Source organism: Cavenderia fasciculata (genome assembly GCF_000203815.1).
Source record: "Cavenderia fasciculata unplaced genomic scaffold Scf_EJPB12P01AWP9W-5, whole genome shotgun sequence".
In the NCBI taxonomy this organism is placed as follows: Eukaryota; Evosea; class Eumycetozoa; order Acytosteliales; family Cavenderiaceae; genus Cavenderia; species Cavenderia fasciculata.
Window position 1 is genome coordinate 56508 of NW_004457703.1, and position 16326 is coordinate 72833.

A 16326-nucleotide genomic window follows, 5' to 3' on the forward strand; every position below is an offset into this window, starting at 1 on the left:
CAATCATCAATCGACCCTATACTGTGAACAACCCATGCTAACATACATAACCTTTTTTTACATATCATGATGATGAATACAGATATTTCTAAATGAAACCATCATTACAATCGAGTAATAATCAACAGCAACAACAACAACAACAACAACAAAATTCATCTTCAATTGGTATATTAAAAACTATAACTACAACTACAACAACAACCACAACAATAAGCAGCAGCAACAACCATAATAACAATTCAAAAAATATGATGGGACGACCACATAAACCGGCGACACTTCCATCGTCTTCGTCGACACCTCCGACGACCTCTGTGAGAGGAGCACCAAAGTTTCAGCCTATTAATTTGCCAAGTGAGCGCAGTGAAAGTGGGCACGATGAACGTCAGGCACCTTCTGTTATGTCGGTATGGGGAGGTGCAATCGTCAAGACACCGACACCTTTATCGTCAACAACAATGGGTACTACAGCAGCTTCTGGTTCACCACCACCACCATTACCAACTACTACTACCAGTACAACCATATCATCGGCCTCATCAACCATGAGTGGAGCAGTAAATCCTCTTTCATTGTCCTCGAATAGTAATTTTAGCAACAACAACAATACAACAACACCAACTACCTCTGTGAATAGTAATCCTTTAAATTTTTCATCATCTTTATCAACAACATCGGCAATAACCACGACGGCTTCTACCAATAGTAGCCAGCAACAGCAAATATCACCAACCACTTCAATCCCCACAGTGGCATCAATCATTGCCCAATCCATCAGTGGATCTACAAGCCCGAATCTTTCAACATCATCATCCCTTTTACCAGCACCTTCTCATGAAGATACTCAACCTCCATCAACAACAACAACAACAACATCACAACCACCATCAACTCCTCCATCACCATCATCATCATCATCTACAACAACTACAACATATGATTCAGATAGTCCTTTTATGTATATGAAAAAAGAAAGTAGTACAACCAGAAGCACAACCTTATTGCACACTACCAACAGTAAGTACATCACCATATGAGCTCTTTCATCACACTACTAATATCAACTCTCTCTCTCTCTCTTTTTTTTTTTTATAACAATTCTAATAGAAAATGAAGAAACGACATTAAAATCTCAAAGTGGTAAAATATATTCTTCACCTTTGGGAAACAAATCCAATTTGGCGGCAAATGTGATGACATCACCATCATCATCATCAAATACACCAACTTCTTCCTCTTCCTCTTCTGCCAACCCAACATCTGTATCAAATAGTGCCACTCTTACAACCACCACAACCACCACAACCACAACTACTACCACAACAACCAGTAGCTCTTCTCCTCTTAACCTTAAAAAAGATATGTTTTCTCTTGCCAATTCCGACTGGGCCAACGATGAAGATCCAATGGATTACTCCAAACCATTGGTTTTTATCGATGAAAATATAGCACAGGCAAAGGAACGTGAAAAGGAATTAAAGAGATTAGAAGAGGAGCGAGAGAGACAGAGAATTGAAGACGAGGAGAGAGAAATTCAAGAAAGAGAGCTTCGCGAGGAACAAGAAAGACAACGTATTGTTCAGGAAGAGGAAGACAGAGAAAAGCGTCGACAAGAGGAATTGCAAAGAGCCGAAGACGATCGCAAACGATCCGAGGAAGATAAAAAGAAACGTGAAGATGAACGAAAAAGATTAAAGGACGAATGGGATCTCAAAGAGAACGAAAGAAAACATGCCGAAGTAGAAAGACTTCGTCTCAAAATGGATCAAAAAGCAGAGGAAGATCGATTGGCAAAGGAGCGTGCTTTGAACAAATTAAAGCAACTCGAACAAAAGGAAAATGAAGAAAAGGAGAGAGTACGTTTGGAACAAGAACGAGAACGCGAGCTTGAACGTGAAAGATTGGAGCGTGAAGAAAAAGAACAACGTGAACGTGAGCGTGAACGTGAAAGATTGGAGCGCGAGCGAGAATCAAGAGAAAGAAGAGATAGTTATAATCGAGATAATAGAAGAGGTGGAGCACAACAACAACAACCACCACCATCAATACAAAGAATGGACTCTAGAGGTGGGGGTGGCCGAGGTGGCTATCCTTATCAATATAATAACAGAAGAGATGGATATGAACACGATCGTTACCACTATGAAGATCGTCACTATGAAGACGGTCGTCGTCATAGTCATGAAAGAGGAGAGCGTCATGATGAGAACAGATTTTCAAGAGATAGAAACGACTCTAGAGACTTTAGAGGCGAACACAGAGATGGTAGAGAATTGAGAGGAGATCAATTACATTCAAATAACCACATCATGACTTCTCCTACATCTATTGGAGTAGAAAAGGACAAAAATCGTGATTCAAAGGAAAGAGTTGACATTAATAATAATAATAATAATAATAATAATAATAGATCATCATTTGAAAGACCTATTGGAAATGCATCTGCCCCTCCTCTTCCATTGCCACTACCAAAAGATCATGAGTATCATCCAAGAGGAGATCGTAGCCCAAGAGATCACCATCATCAACAACAACAACATGATAATAGAGGCATCCAATATAATCAACAACATCAAAGAAATTCGTATCCCGATAATAGAAACGCTCCCCAACCATATCATCGTTCTTCTCACCGAGATCAAGAGTACTATCCACAACCTTTGGCACCAATTCATGGAGGACATAGAGATCAGCACCATGCTCCTCAACCCGATTCGCACAGACATCCCCAAGGAGTTCATGATAGAGGAAATGATTTCCACCAACAGCAACAGCAACATCACCACCAACAACAACATCATCAACGTAATGTAAATAGTAACAGATATGAAAGAAGTGGTGATAACTTTGATCACAAAGATGGAGACCGAGAAAATGTACAATACCCAGCTCCACTCGATTCTGATCGAAATAAGCAAAGAGGAACAGGTCCTGCTCCATACGCTCCACGTGGCCCATCTCCCGGATATCAGTTGCACCCACCAAACTATCACGATAGACATGCTCACCAACAGCAATCGGCCGCTCCACAACAAAGAGACCAAAATTATCCAAAGGCCATTCTAACCAAAGAAAAATCTTTAAAAAATATCGAGCTGCCCACCACATCAGAGGACGATCAATGTAAAAAGACACAAGATAAAACAAATGTAGAGACACTAGTACCGCCACCACAATCTGTAGTATTACCAACACCTTTGCCATCACCTTCTCAATCATCAACTGTCGCCACCACCTCCACCTCCAACACTTCCACTACAACTCCTTTAGCAAAGAATGAATTATCATCTTCAACATCGTCACTATCATCGAACGAGACACCAACAACTCCTTTGGAAGGAAGTGTTGAAAAGTCAACTGTAGATAAATCAAAGAAATCGAGAAATGATAGATACAATAATAATAATAATAATAATAATATTAATAATAATAATAACCAGCAGCAACAACAACAACAACAAGGTGGTAATAGTATTAAAAGAAGTGATTCTTTCCAAAAAGAAAAAAGAGATAGAACTATGGGATCGTCTGACAAGAAGTACAATAATAACACTAACCAACGTGGTCCACTCAATGAAAGTGGAGGTAAATTTAGAAGAGAAAGGGAAAAAAGCAAAGAGGAATTTGTCAGAAAAGATCCAATTCCATTGGAACAAGAATCTAACCATGATCAAACACCACAAGCCCCTAATCCTTTGCCATTGCCGTTAAACACTGCTGGAAATATCCCATCTCCTGTCGGTATTTCCCAACCATCTCCACAACACAGAGATCAAATCCCTAGAAGTAGATCAAGAGAGTGGAAAAAGGATTCCTCATCCTCTTTAAACAAGTCCCAAGATGATCAATCATATAAAAAGGAAAAACGAGGTGGTAGTGAAAAGAAATACGTCCCTAGAGAATCTCCTTCATCTACCCCAATCCCATCGTCAACATCTTTACCCTCTACCCCATTTGTCCCCACCCCACTTCCATTGCCTCTGCCAATTGATCAACCCAATCAACAGACTAGAGGTCAAAAGTCTCAACAACAACAACAACTACAACAACCACAACAACAACAATATCAGCCAAGACCACAACAACAACAATACCAACCAAAACAACAACAACAACAAAGCAAAGCTGATAGCGAGAAACACTGGAAATCGAATAATAGCGGAAATGTAAAACAAAATGATCAAATTTCACAACAACAACAACCACAACAACCAATCAATGCAGCTCCAACAACCCAACCAGCAACCGTTGATCCACCAACAAAGCAACCAACCAATGCATGGGGAGAAAAAAATGCATTGTGGAATCGAGTGACTTCTGCCCAAACCCCTCCATTGCCTGTTGCCGCCCCTAACCCATTGGCCACAGCTGTGTCTCCCCAATCAGTACCAGCAGTGCCCACCACTCCTCCATCTTTATCTGTTTCTCCAAAAGAAGGAAAAGATAAATCTCCTCCACAACAACAACAAAAAAATCAAAAATTTAACAAAGATAATAGGGATAAATCATCTGAAAAAAATAATGAAAAGAAATACAACAGAGACCAAAAGAAAGATGGAGCTCCAAGGGGAGGAGACAACACAAAAAAGGGTAAATACCAACAAACACAACCACAACAATCAACATATGTTGTAAAAGCTCCCACAACAACAACAACTACTACTACCAACACTGCTACTACCAGTCCAAAACCAACTGATGTCAAACCATAAAATATGTGAGAAATAAATTTATACTATAATAATAACTATAACATCCAATATATATTGGTTTACTTTTTTTTTTTTTTAATTGATTATCTTCTTTTTCCTTTTCCTTTAATTTCAGATTCAGGAACTACATGACAATGAATATTATTTGGAAGATTGGGAACATGATCAGCACCTTTGCACCAATCATATGAAACTGCATATGCGTACATTGTAGCATCTGGACTAAAAGTGGCACAGGAAATGGATGTTGGGCACTTGGGGAATTGTTTCAATCTATTTTTCGTTTCCTTGTCCCAAAAGTTAAAGGTTCCATCAGATCCAGCCGTTGCAAATGTGCCAAATGGATGAGCAAATGAAATACTATTTACTGGATATGCCAATATATCATTTTCACGATGACACTTGAATGTAAATGTCTCTCTTTAAAAAGGTGTGGTGATAACTACTGTTAGCAATATAATCATATAAAATTGGATCACATGAAATTAATCATAATTTGGTGTACCTACTCTGTTTTTTCGCTAAATGATTGAATTGCTACTCTTCCTTCAATTGATCCCAATGCAAAACCATTTCTATCTGAAAAACATGCAATCGATCTTGTTTGATGTTTAAGTGGTGATTCCATTCTCTAAAAAGAAAATTAACAATAAATTTAGTTAGTTGGTTTACAAACAGTTCTGTTGGTGGTGATGGTTGATGATTCCATCCATCATGATGATACAAACCTTAAACTCTGTACCTGGCTTATTTAAATCATAAATTATAACCTTTCTATCAGCTGTAGCTACAACCAAAAGAGGATGTAAAACATCCAAAGCATATACACGCTCGGGCAAATCCACAGTGAGTATAGGAGTTTGCATTCTCATATCCCAATATTTTAGTGTTTTGTCCCAACTACCTGTGACCATTACTTGTGATTCTTCGATCCAAAATACTTCTTTTACAGGTGCTCCATGCTAAAAAGACAAGAAAGATGTTTTAGTAAAAGTAATGATAAAGAATAAACTATACATATATATATATATGTCATCATACCTGTGCTACTTGAGTGAGTTGATTGGTAGCTAAATTCCAACATTTAACCTTTGAATCTGTTCCTCCAACATATATTTTAGTGCAATCCTAAAAGAGGTAGTAGGGATTAAAGAAGAACAAAAGAGATAAGTAATGAGAACAAAAAAAAGGTCAGAGTTGTGCTCCTCAATCGCGATTGCATTGCAGAATTCTACTTACGCTACTCCAATCAGTACAAAGTACATGAGCTTCATTATTGATCATAGCCTTTCCTACTGCAGAGGATTGCTTTGGGAGAACTTCCCAACATCTAACATTCTTATCCCAAGAACCTGCAGCTATAAAGCTTCCCTTTGGAGCAAACTTGAGACATGAAACTCCATCTGTTGGAGGTTGTGGTAATTCAATGTCTTTTGGTGCACCAAACATATCTTGTATTTGTTATCTTGAATAATTGATTATTTGAAATTAAAAATATATATATATAATATTTAAACGAATGAATGATGATGATCACCTATTACAATTTATAAATGCTGGAGCAAATGAAAGTTCAAAAAAATTTCGACAATCAATGTTGTAACTTTTTTGTATATTAATGAACATTTGATGTATACAAATATCTAGTATCAATCTTTATTGTTTGGTTTAGTTTGGTTTGTTTCAACGCGTCTAACATGAAACAGAGTGATAAGGAAGTAAAGAAAAGACAAATTTTGGTGCCAATTTTTGTGCAAGTGATCCGGTGATACCAACTATAATAGATACAATAATGCTGTTTGTTAAAAAGTTATAACTACTTGATGATCCTAATATTGTGTGTTATAAAGGTAGATGAAATTGATTTGTTGTTAGTGACTACACTCTATCAAATAATGATGATGTTTTTTTTGTTTCTCCTCTTACCGTCAGCCAAGACAAAACCAATTGATAGCATTACAAATAAAATAATATGCATTGGGTTCATTTTCTCTTTCTTTCTTTTATGTATTTCTTTTCTTTTCTCTTTGAGTAGTGTTTAAAAACGATGATGATGATCATCACCAATCGAACTTTTGCATCATCGCAATGTGTCACGAAAAATAAATTAGTCTCTAATTTCATACTTCAAAGAAAAAGTCGAGAAACCTTTAATTTTTTTATTATTTATCTTTTTTTGTTTCCAAATCTTTCAACTTGTTCTCTTGTCTCTTGGTCATAATCTTTGATGGTGTGAAAACCTTGATATTCTTTTCCTTGAGACCAACTCCTCTTTTCGATGCTCTCTTTCTGTCAAATTCTTGGACAACCGATTCGTATCGGCCGCTTTCGAAATCAGTGATTGGTGGTAGGTCATGTATCTCTCCCTTTCTATCGACTATTACCTTTGACATTCTTCTATTCTTGAGTTTAGCATTGGGATTGAATCTGACACGAGGAAGTCCATCTCTGGTTGGAGGTCCTCTAAATGATTCCAATACTTTTTGTTTCAACAACATATCAGTCACTGCCTTTTTCTCTTTGACTCCACTCTTTTTATATTCTCTATCGACTATGGACCTTGGCTTTTCACTTTCTTGTTTTCTTTTTGGTCGAGTTTCTTCTTCTTCCTCCTCCTCTCTTGCTTGATAATCGTATTCATCGAAATCCTCTTCTCTACCATCTTCTTCTGATACTCTGATTGTAATATCACTACCATCAGTACTACCTTGTATATCGTCTTCTGTCCAAGGACCTGGAACTTTAGAGATGAGTACCTGTTTACCCATTAGTCTTTCAATGTTTGTCAAAAGATGACCTTCATTGAGACCAACAGTACGCTTTCCAACTTCAAATACCAAACTCTCTCGTGAAACAAAGGTCAATGAAAACCCTTGACGTCCAAGTCTGCCTGCACGACCAATTCTGTGAAGATAATCTTCAGAGACATGTGGAACGTCAAAATTAACTACTGCATCCAAACAGTCAATATGAATACCTCTTGTCATTACGTCGGTACAAACCAAAACCTTGAGATCGTCATCCTCTTTGAATGAAATCAAAGCATTGTTACGTGCCGCCATGCTCATATCTGCGTGAATGGCAACGACACCAATTTTCTTCTCCATAAATGATTGTTTGAGATTTTCCACACGTTGTTGTGTACGAGCAAATACCAATACCTTTCTACCTCTAAGTGATGTCTTGGAGGCAGGTGATCTTCTGAAAAAGTACATCAAAAGTGCTCTCTTTTTTCGATAGGAAACTTGGTAAAAATGTTGTCTAACTTGATCTGGTGCCTTTAGTTCTTGATTTAAATTGACCATGATATGATTTGGTGCAAATCTTGTGATGAGATCATCATACTTTTCGTGTACAATGGTTGCAGATATGAGTGATGTTTGCATTCCCATTGGTCTTGATCTATTTGCGATTCTTGGTAGATAGTCTTTGAATATTTGTTTGGTATCTGGGAAGAATCCCATGTTGAAAAGTTTGTCAAATTCATCGACCACAGTTATATGTACCTTGGAGAGTGACACTGCACCGCTCTCCAAAAGTACCAAAAGACGACCAGGAGTAGCTATTAAAACATCGCAACCACGTCCAAGTGATTCACGTTGTGTATGCTCACCGACACCACCAATAATAGAAACAACCTTTAGTGCCATAAATCTATTCAATTGATCCATATCTCTTGTTACTTGTACGGCCAAATCTTTGCTTGGCACTAAAATTAGTGCTAATGGATCCTTTCCTTTTTCCAATGTACCATAATTATTAATTCCAATATCTGGTATACCAATTAATCGAGGTTTAACTCCATATTTATCTTGGTGACTCCATTTCTTTTCTTTTTCTTTTTCTTTTTCTTTTTCTTCTTCTTCTTCTTCTTCTTCCTCTTCTTGTACATCTTCTTTTTGATTTAATGATTCATCTTGTTCCTCTTCTTCTTTTGGAGGATTTAAAATATCTTGATCAATTTTTTTCTTTATATTTGATATGATTTGTAATATTGGTATTAAATAGGATGCTGTCTTTCCACTACCTGTTTGACTTGATGCTAATACCTAAATATAGAGAGAGAGAGAGAGAGAGAGAGTTATTGATTAGAGTTTGTTTACTGTAAAGGTTACCTTTACTTTAAACTACATACATTTCTATTATCAAGCATGATTGGAATGATTTCAGATTGAATTTCAGTTGGATTGTACCATAGTTGTTGTTTTATAGATTTCCATATTCTTTCATCCAAATGCTTTTTCTTTGTTATTCTATTCCAGTGAAAGAATTGGTTTTGATTTGTTATATCTCTTGGTTGTTGTTGTTGTTGTTGTTGATTAGCATTGACAAGTTCATCATCAGCATCAGTATCTTCATCTTCGTCTTTATCGTTGTTCTTTGAAAAGTCTAATTTTTTGGATAAAGTTGTTCTACTACTATATTGTCGAATCGATGCAGATAGAGAGGAAAATGTACTCGATGATGATGATGATGATAAAGATGATAGAAAAGTTGATGTTGTTGAAATCAATTGCTTATTCAAACGAGGTTGAAATGTGTTGTTGTTGTTGTTGTTGTTGTTGCTGCTGTTGCTGCTATTATATATAGTATTAGGTTTGAGTACATTCCTACAAGTAGACGAGGAGGTAGCAATGATCAAAGATGAATGTGGATAATTGAACGATGATCGTACTATTAAAGATAAACATCTCGTTTGAGTAGACATATTTATCTATATATCTCTGAATTTCACACAAACGAATAGATCAGATTTTCGGCAATGTCTTTACAAAACCAAACTTTTAAAAATTTATTCTTTAAAATTAATTATTATTATTATTATTATGAGATAGATAGATAGATAATCATGATTATGGATGACAATTGATTGTTCATACATTTCCTCGTTTCCTTTTTTTTCTCAAACACCCAAACCATCGATTTATTATCCATTCTGAGAAATCAAACATCACAGGTTTTATTAAAAAATCATCATCTTCTTTGTTGATCATTTTATTAAAATATTAATATATCTATCTATAAATATATATAGATAAACAACAACAACAACAACAACAACAACAACAACAACAACAACAACAACAACAACAACATGGAGAATACAAACAATAATAATAGTCAACACTTTAAAAAGGTAAGTAGAAGAAACAAAAATACAGGGTCTCTCAACCAACATTATCTTATTTATCTTTTCTACTATAGTTGGGTGAAGATTTATTAAAAGAAAAAAAGGTTAAAGCACAGTTACTATTCTTTTGTCAAGTTGGAAGTCATAGTTTTAATTTGAATGTAGAAACTAGTGACAATGATTACTTTGGTGTCTACGAATTAGATGCCGATCAATTGCTGTCACTTACACTGTCACCACATGCTGCCCTTATCGATGGTCATCAACCAGAAGACTTTGTCTTGTACGAACTATCAAAGTTTTGTGAACTCTTGCTCAAAGGTAATCCAAAATTGGTGGAACCTCTATTCACTGAGAGAAATTGTTATATCTCTCAAAAATGGGAACAACTACGATCCATCAGACATTCATTCATTTCACAATTGGTCATTAGTCATTATGTAAGCTATAGTAAATCTCAACTAGGTGATGCTAAAAAGGCTCAAAATGAAAAGACTTCTAGAGTCACTACCCCTTCTTCCTCTTCTCCAACTTCATCATCATCATCATCTTCAACTTCTACATTTACACCATCAAAAGGATCAACAGAAGAAAGAAAAGAAAAGAATAATGATGGTCTAAGTAACAATCACTCTCCAAGTAAAAAGTTGTATCATACCATTAGATTACTACATGAAACAGTGAGAATGCTAAATGGTGATGATCCACTAGTTTATCTTCAAGGTCAACACAGAGACTACATTATGAATATTAGAATGGGTAAAATAAGTGTTCAAGAATCAATGGATCAAGTCAACAACCTCTACGAACAAGTGTATAAAAGTATCGACGAAATGAAATCGACCAATCCACACAATATTCCAATGGTTGGAGACAAAATGGCTCTAAACAACTGGATTATAAATTGTAGAAGGTCAACTATCAACCAATTTAAATCATCTACCACCACTACTAGTAGTGAATACTATAATGAAGATCAACTAAAGTTGGTTGGGTTTGACAAACAATTTGAAACAGTGATTGACAAATGTAATGAAATTATGGTCAACAACAACATCACTGATTATAATATTCTTTATGTTGGTAGATCGGGTAGTACTCTTCATGGTGTCAAAAAGAATGATCAAGATTGGATTGCAGTGTATGCAACAAAGACAGACACACAATTCTCATTGTACCAACCAATAGACAGACTTGACATTACATCATCACCCACCACCAATAATACAGATGCATCATCAACGACAAGAGATACATACGTCACTGGTATTCAATTATTTGAAGTATCATACTTTTTAAACCTACTATCACAAGGAAATCATCGTGCTGTAGAACAGTTTTACAATGAAAAGGTAGATTATTGTTCAAGCCAGGTATGGGATGATCTAAGATTGAAAAATATCAACTATCTCACTGCCAACTTTATTCAACATTGTTGGGGTGTAGCTCAAGGTCAAATTGCCAAATCAAAATCTTTATTATCATCAAACAAAAATAATGACAATGACAATGAAGATATTTTCAATTGTATAAGAAAACATTGTTATCATGCATCTAGATTACTTTATTTAACAGAATCTGTATTAAAGGTAAATTATTATTATATTAATTGACCCGACCACAAAACTTACAAAAAATTGTTGTTGATATATTATTTTTTTAGAACAATACCCTCGAAATTAAACCAAATGAATCAGAAAGGGATAAATTAATTGCCATTTTAGAGACTAAATTAAATTTCGATTCACTTGATAAATTAATTCAAGAGACCTCATCACAAAGCAATTTGATTAATTTGCAAACCACCAAACTTGGTTCTTCCTCAAAAGAGAAAAAGGCCCAAGAAACAAATGTAAAAAGCTCTGTAAATAATTGGATTGTAAAGTTGCGATTATCACTTTAAATTATATAATAAATAATAATTTGTTGGTCCATTGATTTTGTTTTCCTCTCGTTTTAAAAAAATAAAGGGTCCATTTTTATTTAATATTTACATAATATCGTTTTTATGTGATTGTGTTTTGGGAGGTTGGGGATTTGTATTTATAAATGTATAGTTATTCTGGATTAGGGGTGACGACATAAAAAAAATATTAATATCTGGGATTTTGATTGATAGGTTTTGTTTTGTTTTGTTTGTTTTGTTGGTTTGGCTCTTTGGATTATATGAAACCAATATTTGTCTTTATCATCATTATTATTTATTATTATTATTATTATTATTAATTATTATTATTACTATTTGTTATTGTTAAAATTGAATGAAGAAGATTGAATAAATATGGTGGGGGAGGAGTTGATTAGTAAAGAATTGTTCGCGGCGTATTAATTTATATATGACACAGGAGGGGGAAGAGGGGAAAGAGATTGACAATAATTGTTGTTGATTGGAAATTAATTTCCATCACTATACATGTAGTAAGTTCTATCACCTTGAATGTGAGCCATTCTTGGATCATAATGATGATGTGTTTGGGAGTGTTGAGGATGTTGTTGTTGTTGTTGTTGTGGATGATGTTGTTGTGGATGGTGTTGTTGTGAGTGGTGTTGTTGTGGATGATGTTGTTGTTGATGGTGGTGTTGTTGTTGATGATGTTGCAATTGTTGGTGATGTTGTTGTTGTTGTAATTGATGGTGGTGTTGTTGTTGTTGTTGATGATGGTGATGTTGTTGAACTTGTTGTATTGATTGTTGTTGTTGAACTTGTTGCACCTGTTGTTGTTGTTGTTGTTGCTGTGCTTGTTGAGCTTGTTGTTGGGCTTGTTGTTGTGCCTGTTGTTGTGCTTGTTGAACTTGTTGTTGAGCCTGTTGAGCCTGTTGTGCTTGTAGTGATTGTTGTTGCTGTAATTGTTCGTTTTGATGAACCAACATGTGCATTCCACCACCACCACCATTTTGTTGTTGATTGTTGATGCTATTATTTGGTGGACTTCTTTCTTGTTTGGTCGTAGTCTTTCTCTTTTTGGTTGTTTTCTCTGTCTTGGCATCTTTCTTTTTTACGTTTGTCTATACATTTGTTGAGCTCTTCGATGGTAGTTTGTAGATATTGAGCGTGGGGTTGCAGAGAAGAGAGATGCTTCTCCCACTTTTCGAGTGGCAAGTCGTTTTGAAGTAGTCCTTTGATGGCAGATTTACCAAATTGATCCATTTTTGAGAGGGCAGCTATTCTCGATGCATTGTTCTTTTCCTCCTCCCATTGGGGCATTCTCAAAGCATAGGGAAGTGCTTGAATGACGTATTGCAACAAGGTAGACCAAGCATTCTTTTCTTTAAAATCCTCTCCATTCTCGACCAATGTCTTTTTGAATGAAGCCAAACCACTCTTTACACGTGTATAGGAGTTGTTGTCAAAAACAAACTTGTTGTTGGGAAAGAGTTTGTTGTATGCCTTTTGTAGGCTATCCAACTCGTCCATAATCTCTTTGAGATCGGGTGGTGGCATGATATTTTCAAACTCTGATTGGTGTTCGGGGTGGAGATTGTGGAAGAAATTTACACAAAGAGTAACTAGTTGCTCTTTGGTCAATGAATTGAGTGAGCCTTCTAGTGGTGTACATATGGTTGGTGGTGCTTGTTGTTTGGAACTACTCTTTTTAGACGATGATGATGACGACGATGATGATGATGCAGTAGTTCCACTGGTGGTAGGAGCTAGTGCAGTAGATGAGGCAGTAGAACCTGACAATGGTTGTACGGTTGGGGTGGTTTGTTGTGACTGTTGTTGTTGTGATGGTGAAGCAGATGATTTACTTTTCTTTGGCTTTACCTTTGGTGATCCTGCAGCGGCTGCCTCATCTATCGATGGTGATGGTGTTAAAAGAGATGATCCATCACCTTGAACCTCTGCACCAAAGAGTGGTGATGTTATACTATCTGATGATTGGACACCTTGTTGAATCGATTGCAATATAGTGTTGATTGTCGTTCCGCCGTTGCCATTGTGTAATGGCGAACTTGTGCCATAGTGAAGATTTTGTTGTGCCTGTTGTTGCTGTTGAAATTGAGTCTGTGATTGATGCATCAAAGGTGGCAATGAATTTGATATGGTTGCAGGTGATGAAGATGGTGATGCAATCGGTGGAGTGATTGAACCACCTGTATTGACTTGTAGATTACCCATCTCCATGATATTTGGTAACTGGGGATGATATCCTCCCATTGCATTTGGAAAGTACATTCCCATTGTTGATGGTAACATAAAATTTGGTTGATTCATTTGTTCTTTTCTTTTTTTTTTGTTTCCTCTCTCTCTCTCTCTCTCTTTTCTTTTTTCTTTTGTAATGTAATGTAAATAAGATAGAGAATGTTTGATTCTTTTATATTTTTACTGTTGTTGTTGTTGTTGGTTTGATGATATTTATGCTATGTAGACTAATGTTTGTAAAAGAGGATATTAGTAGAGGTTTGGGTAATGGTGATTTTAGAAAGATCGTAGATGATGTATGATGATGGGTGATGATGATGATGTAAATGAATGTACATGTTTACGATTTAGAAATAACGTTTGAAATTAATTAATGCAAAATAATAAGATTGTTTTTTTCAGCTGCTGCTGCAATTTTAATAATAGAAAGGAGGGTGGGGGTAGTTATCCTTTTAAAGTAATATTGAATCTGATCAAAAGAGAGCCTTTTTACTTTTTACAAAACAATCCAAAAGAGTAATAGGAGTAGTGACTACTGAGGGAGGGTACTGCTGATTTGATGTCTGTCTTGTTGTTGTTTTTTAATATTGAAAACAGAGTGGAGATTGGGTGGGTGAGACCAATATTTTTTTTTTTTTCAATTTTTTATTAATTCAAAAACAAATTAATTAAGCTGTCAAACCACTGCTTGCCCCCAATCATCTCTCGAGAGAGTGATTTAGATTAATTAAACCAATGGGATGAACACAACTGTTTTAACTAAAATGGATAAAGATCTTTAAAAAAAAATGATTGAAAGATTGCTGACAATCTCATCTTAAGATGGTGGTGGTGGTGGTTTGAGGAAGGGGTGTAGGTATGGGTAAAAGATATTTGAATAACAGACTACGATGACTGATATCCAATGGGTGTGTGTGTGGATAGATCTATCCATGATACACTCTTCTCTTCATATCGATAGTGAGGAGGAGGAGGAGGAGGAGGAGGAGGAGGAGGAGGAGGAGGAGGAGGAGGAGGTATGAAATATTTGTTCCAGGTCTGTCCTACCCTTTTTTTTTTATATATATATGTCGTATTGTTGTTGGTGGATACTACTCTCCCTCGAGATGGGGAAGAAATATGAACTATATATTATAGAACAAAGATATGATATGGTGGATATGATGATGTGGTGAAAACAACAACAACTACTACTACTATGACATACTGCGGACATATGTCATTAATTAATTAAATATAATCTTTGGAGCCTGTCCTCCTGCTACTGCTAATACACGACAAATTTGTTGCTTGATTTCTTCTTGTTTGCGTTGTCACTGTCCCCACTGATGCCTGATAGTTGGCTGTCAGTATATTGTTGGATGGATGTCTGCTTGTTGTTTTGGTTTGTGATGATAGATGGATAGGTGGATTTTTTTTTTTGACTGACTCTATTCTATTTTTGACACGGTCAACAACAACAATAAAATAAATTTATAAATGTACACAATAATTAATTATAATTTTACTGACAATAGGTGAGCATTTCAATCAACAATCAATCAATCACAGCTTTCTCTACTGCTTCTGCTACCCTCGCGCTGTTGCTGCTGTTGCTGTCTACTTTTTCTGCTTGCTGATAATATTTCAATCAAGAGGAGTAGGAAAAAGGGGGGGGGGGGGGGGGGGGGGGGTGTGATGATGTGATAGGGAGGATACGCTCTTTACTTTTTTGTTTTTTTGATCACTATCATGTTGATAGACAAACAGCGACAATGTGTGTGTGTCAAATATTATTGGTGTTATTTGAATCACCCCCCAACCTTTTGGATAATAAAAGGAATATTCATACACAACTGCACCTCCCTCCACTGCCATCCATCCATATATATTAATAATATAATTTATGTGTGGTTGGGCGAGTTGAGTGAGTGATGTGTGATATTCCCGGGGGAGAGAGCGCTCATTAATCATTATCATCATCATCGGATGATGTGGTGAATCATATACATAACATATATATATATATATATATATATATTTATAAATCTGGAGGCATGTATGGAAATAATAACACACAACACACACACACAGATATAATTCCAACAATAAACATCCAACCAACCAACTAATGATACACCCCATCACTACACTTTTTTATTGATTGGCAAGTTGAAAAAACAATGATAACAAAAGACTGACTGATGAATGAGTGAACGAGAATGTAAAATAACATGGTGGAAGGAAAAGAGAGCACCATGATTCCTAGGTATGATGATATTCTTTTTGGATTGTTATGGTTAATGGTTTGAAACACCCCCCACAAATTTAGTTTAGATGTGCTTGCTTTATGTGGG

General features: G+C 35.9%; 6 protein-coding genes across 6 annotated transcripts; 3 read left to right on the forward strand and 3 right to left on the reverse strand.

Annotated features, from left to right (window-relative positions):
* Window positions 1-92: 92 nt before the first annotated feature.
* On the forward strand, window positions 93-4715 carry DFA_06639 (uncharacterized protein; the record flags this gene model as incomplete). The annotated part of the gene is made up of 2 exons (XM_004356812.1): window positions 93-1020; window positions 1111-4715. The coding sequence occupies 2 exons, from the start codon at window positions 93-95 to the stop codon at window positions 4713-4715; spliced, it is 4533 nt and encodes a 1510-aa protein (XP_004356865.1).
* Window positions 4716-4798: 83 nt separating this feature from the next.
* Window positions 4799-6164, reverse strand: rae1 (WD40 repeat-containing protein; the record flags this gene model as incomplete). The annotated part of the gene is made up of 5 exons (XM_004356813.1): window positions 4799-5135; window positions 5225-5346; window positions 5444-5677; window positions 5757-5843; window positions 5955-6164. The coding sequence occupies 5 exons, from the start codon at window positions 6162-6164 to the stop codon at window positions 4799-4801; spliced, it is 990 nt and encodes a 329-aa protein (XP_004356866.1).
* A 713-nt stretch (window positions 6165-6877) lies between these two features.
* DFA_06641 (uncharacterized protein) lies at window positions 6878-9423 on the reverse strand (the record flags this gene model as incomplete). The annotated part of the gene is made up of 2 exons (XM_004356814.1): window positions 6878-8764; window positions 8851-9423. 2 exons carry the CDS (start codon window positions 9421-9423, stop codon window positions 6878-6880), a joined length of 2460 nt encoding a protein of 819 aa, XP_004356867.1.
* Window positions 9424-9810: 387 nt separating this feature from the next.
* Window positions 9811-11749, forward strand: DFA_06642 (uncharacterized protein; the record flags this gene model as incomplete). The annotated part of the gene is made up of 3 exons (XM_004356815.1): window positions 9811-9852; window positions 9921-11435; window positions 11510-11749. The coding sequence occupies 3 exons, from the start codon at window positions 9811-9813 to the stop codon at window positions 11747-11749; spliced, it is 1797 nt and encodes a 598-aa protein (XP_004356868.1).
* A 491-nt stretch (window positions 11750-12240) lies between these two features.
* DFA_06643 (uncharacterized protein) lies at window positions 12241-14062 on the reverse strand (the record flags this gene model as incomplete). Its single annotated transcript, XM_004356816.1, has 2 exons — window positions 12241-12833; window positions 12859-14062. The coding sequence occupies 2 exons, from the start codon at window positions 14060-14062 to the stop codon at window positions 12241-12243; spliced, it is 1797 nt and encodes a 598-aa protein (XP_004356869.1).
* A 158-nt stretch (window positions 14063-14220) lies between these two features.
* DFA_06644 (uncharacterized protein) lies at window positions 14221-15609 on the forward strand (the record flags this gene model as incomplete). The annotated part of the gene is made up of 3 exons (XM_004356817.1): window positions 14221-14286; window positions 14875-15006; window positions 15508-15609. The coding sequence occupies 3 exons, from the start codon at window positions 14221-14223 to the stop codon at window positions 15607-15609; spliced, it is 300 nt and encodes a 99-aa protein (XP_004356870.1).
* Between the last annotated feature and the right edge of the window lie 717 nt (window positions 15610-16326).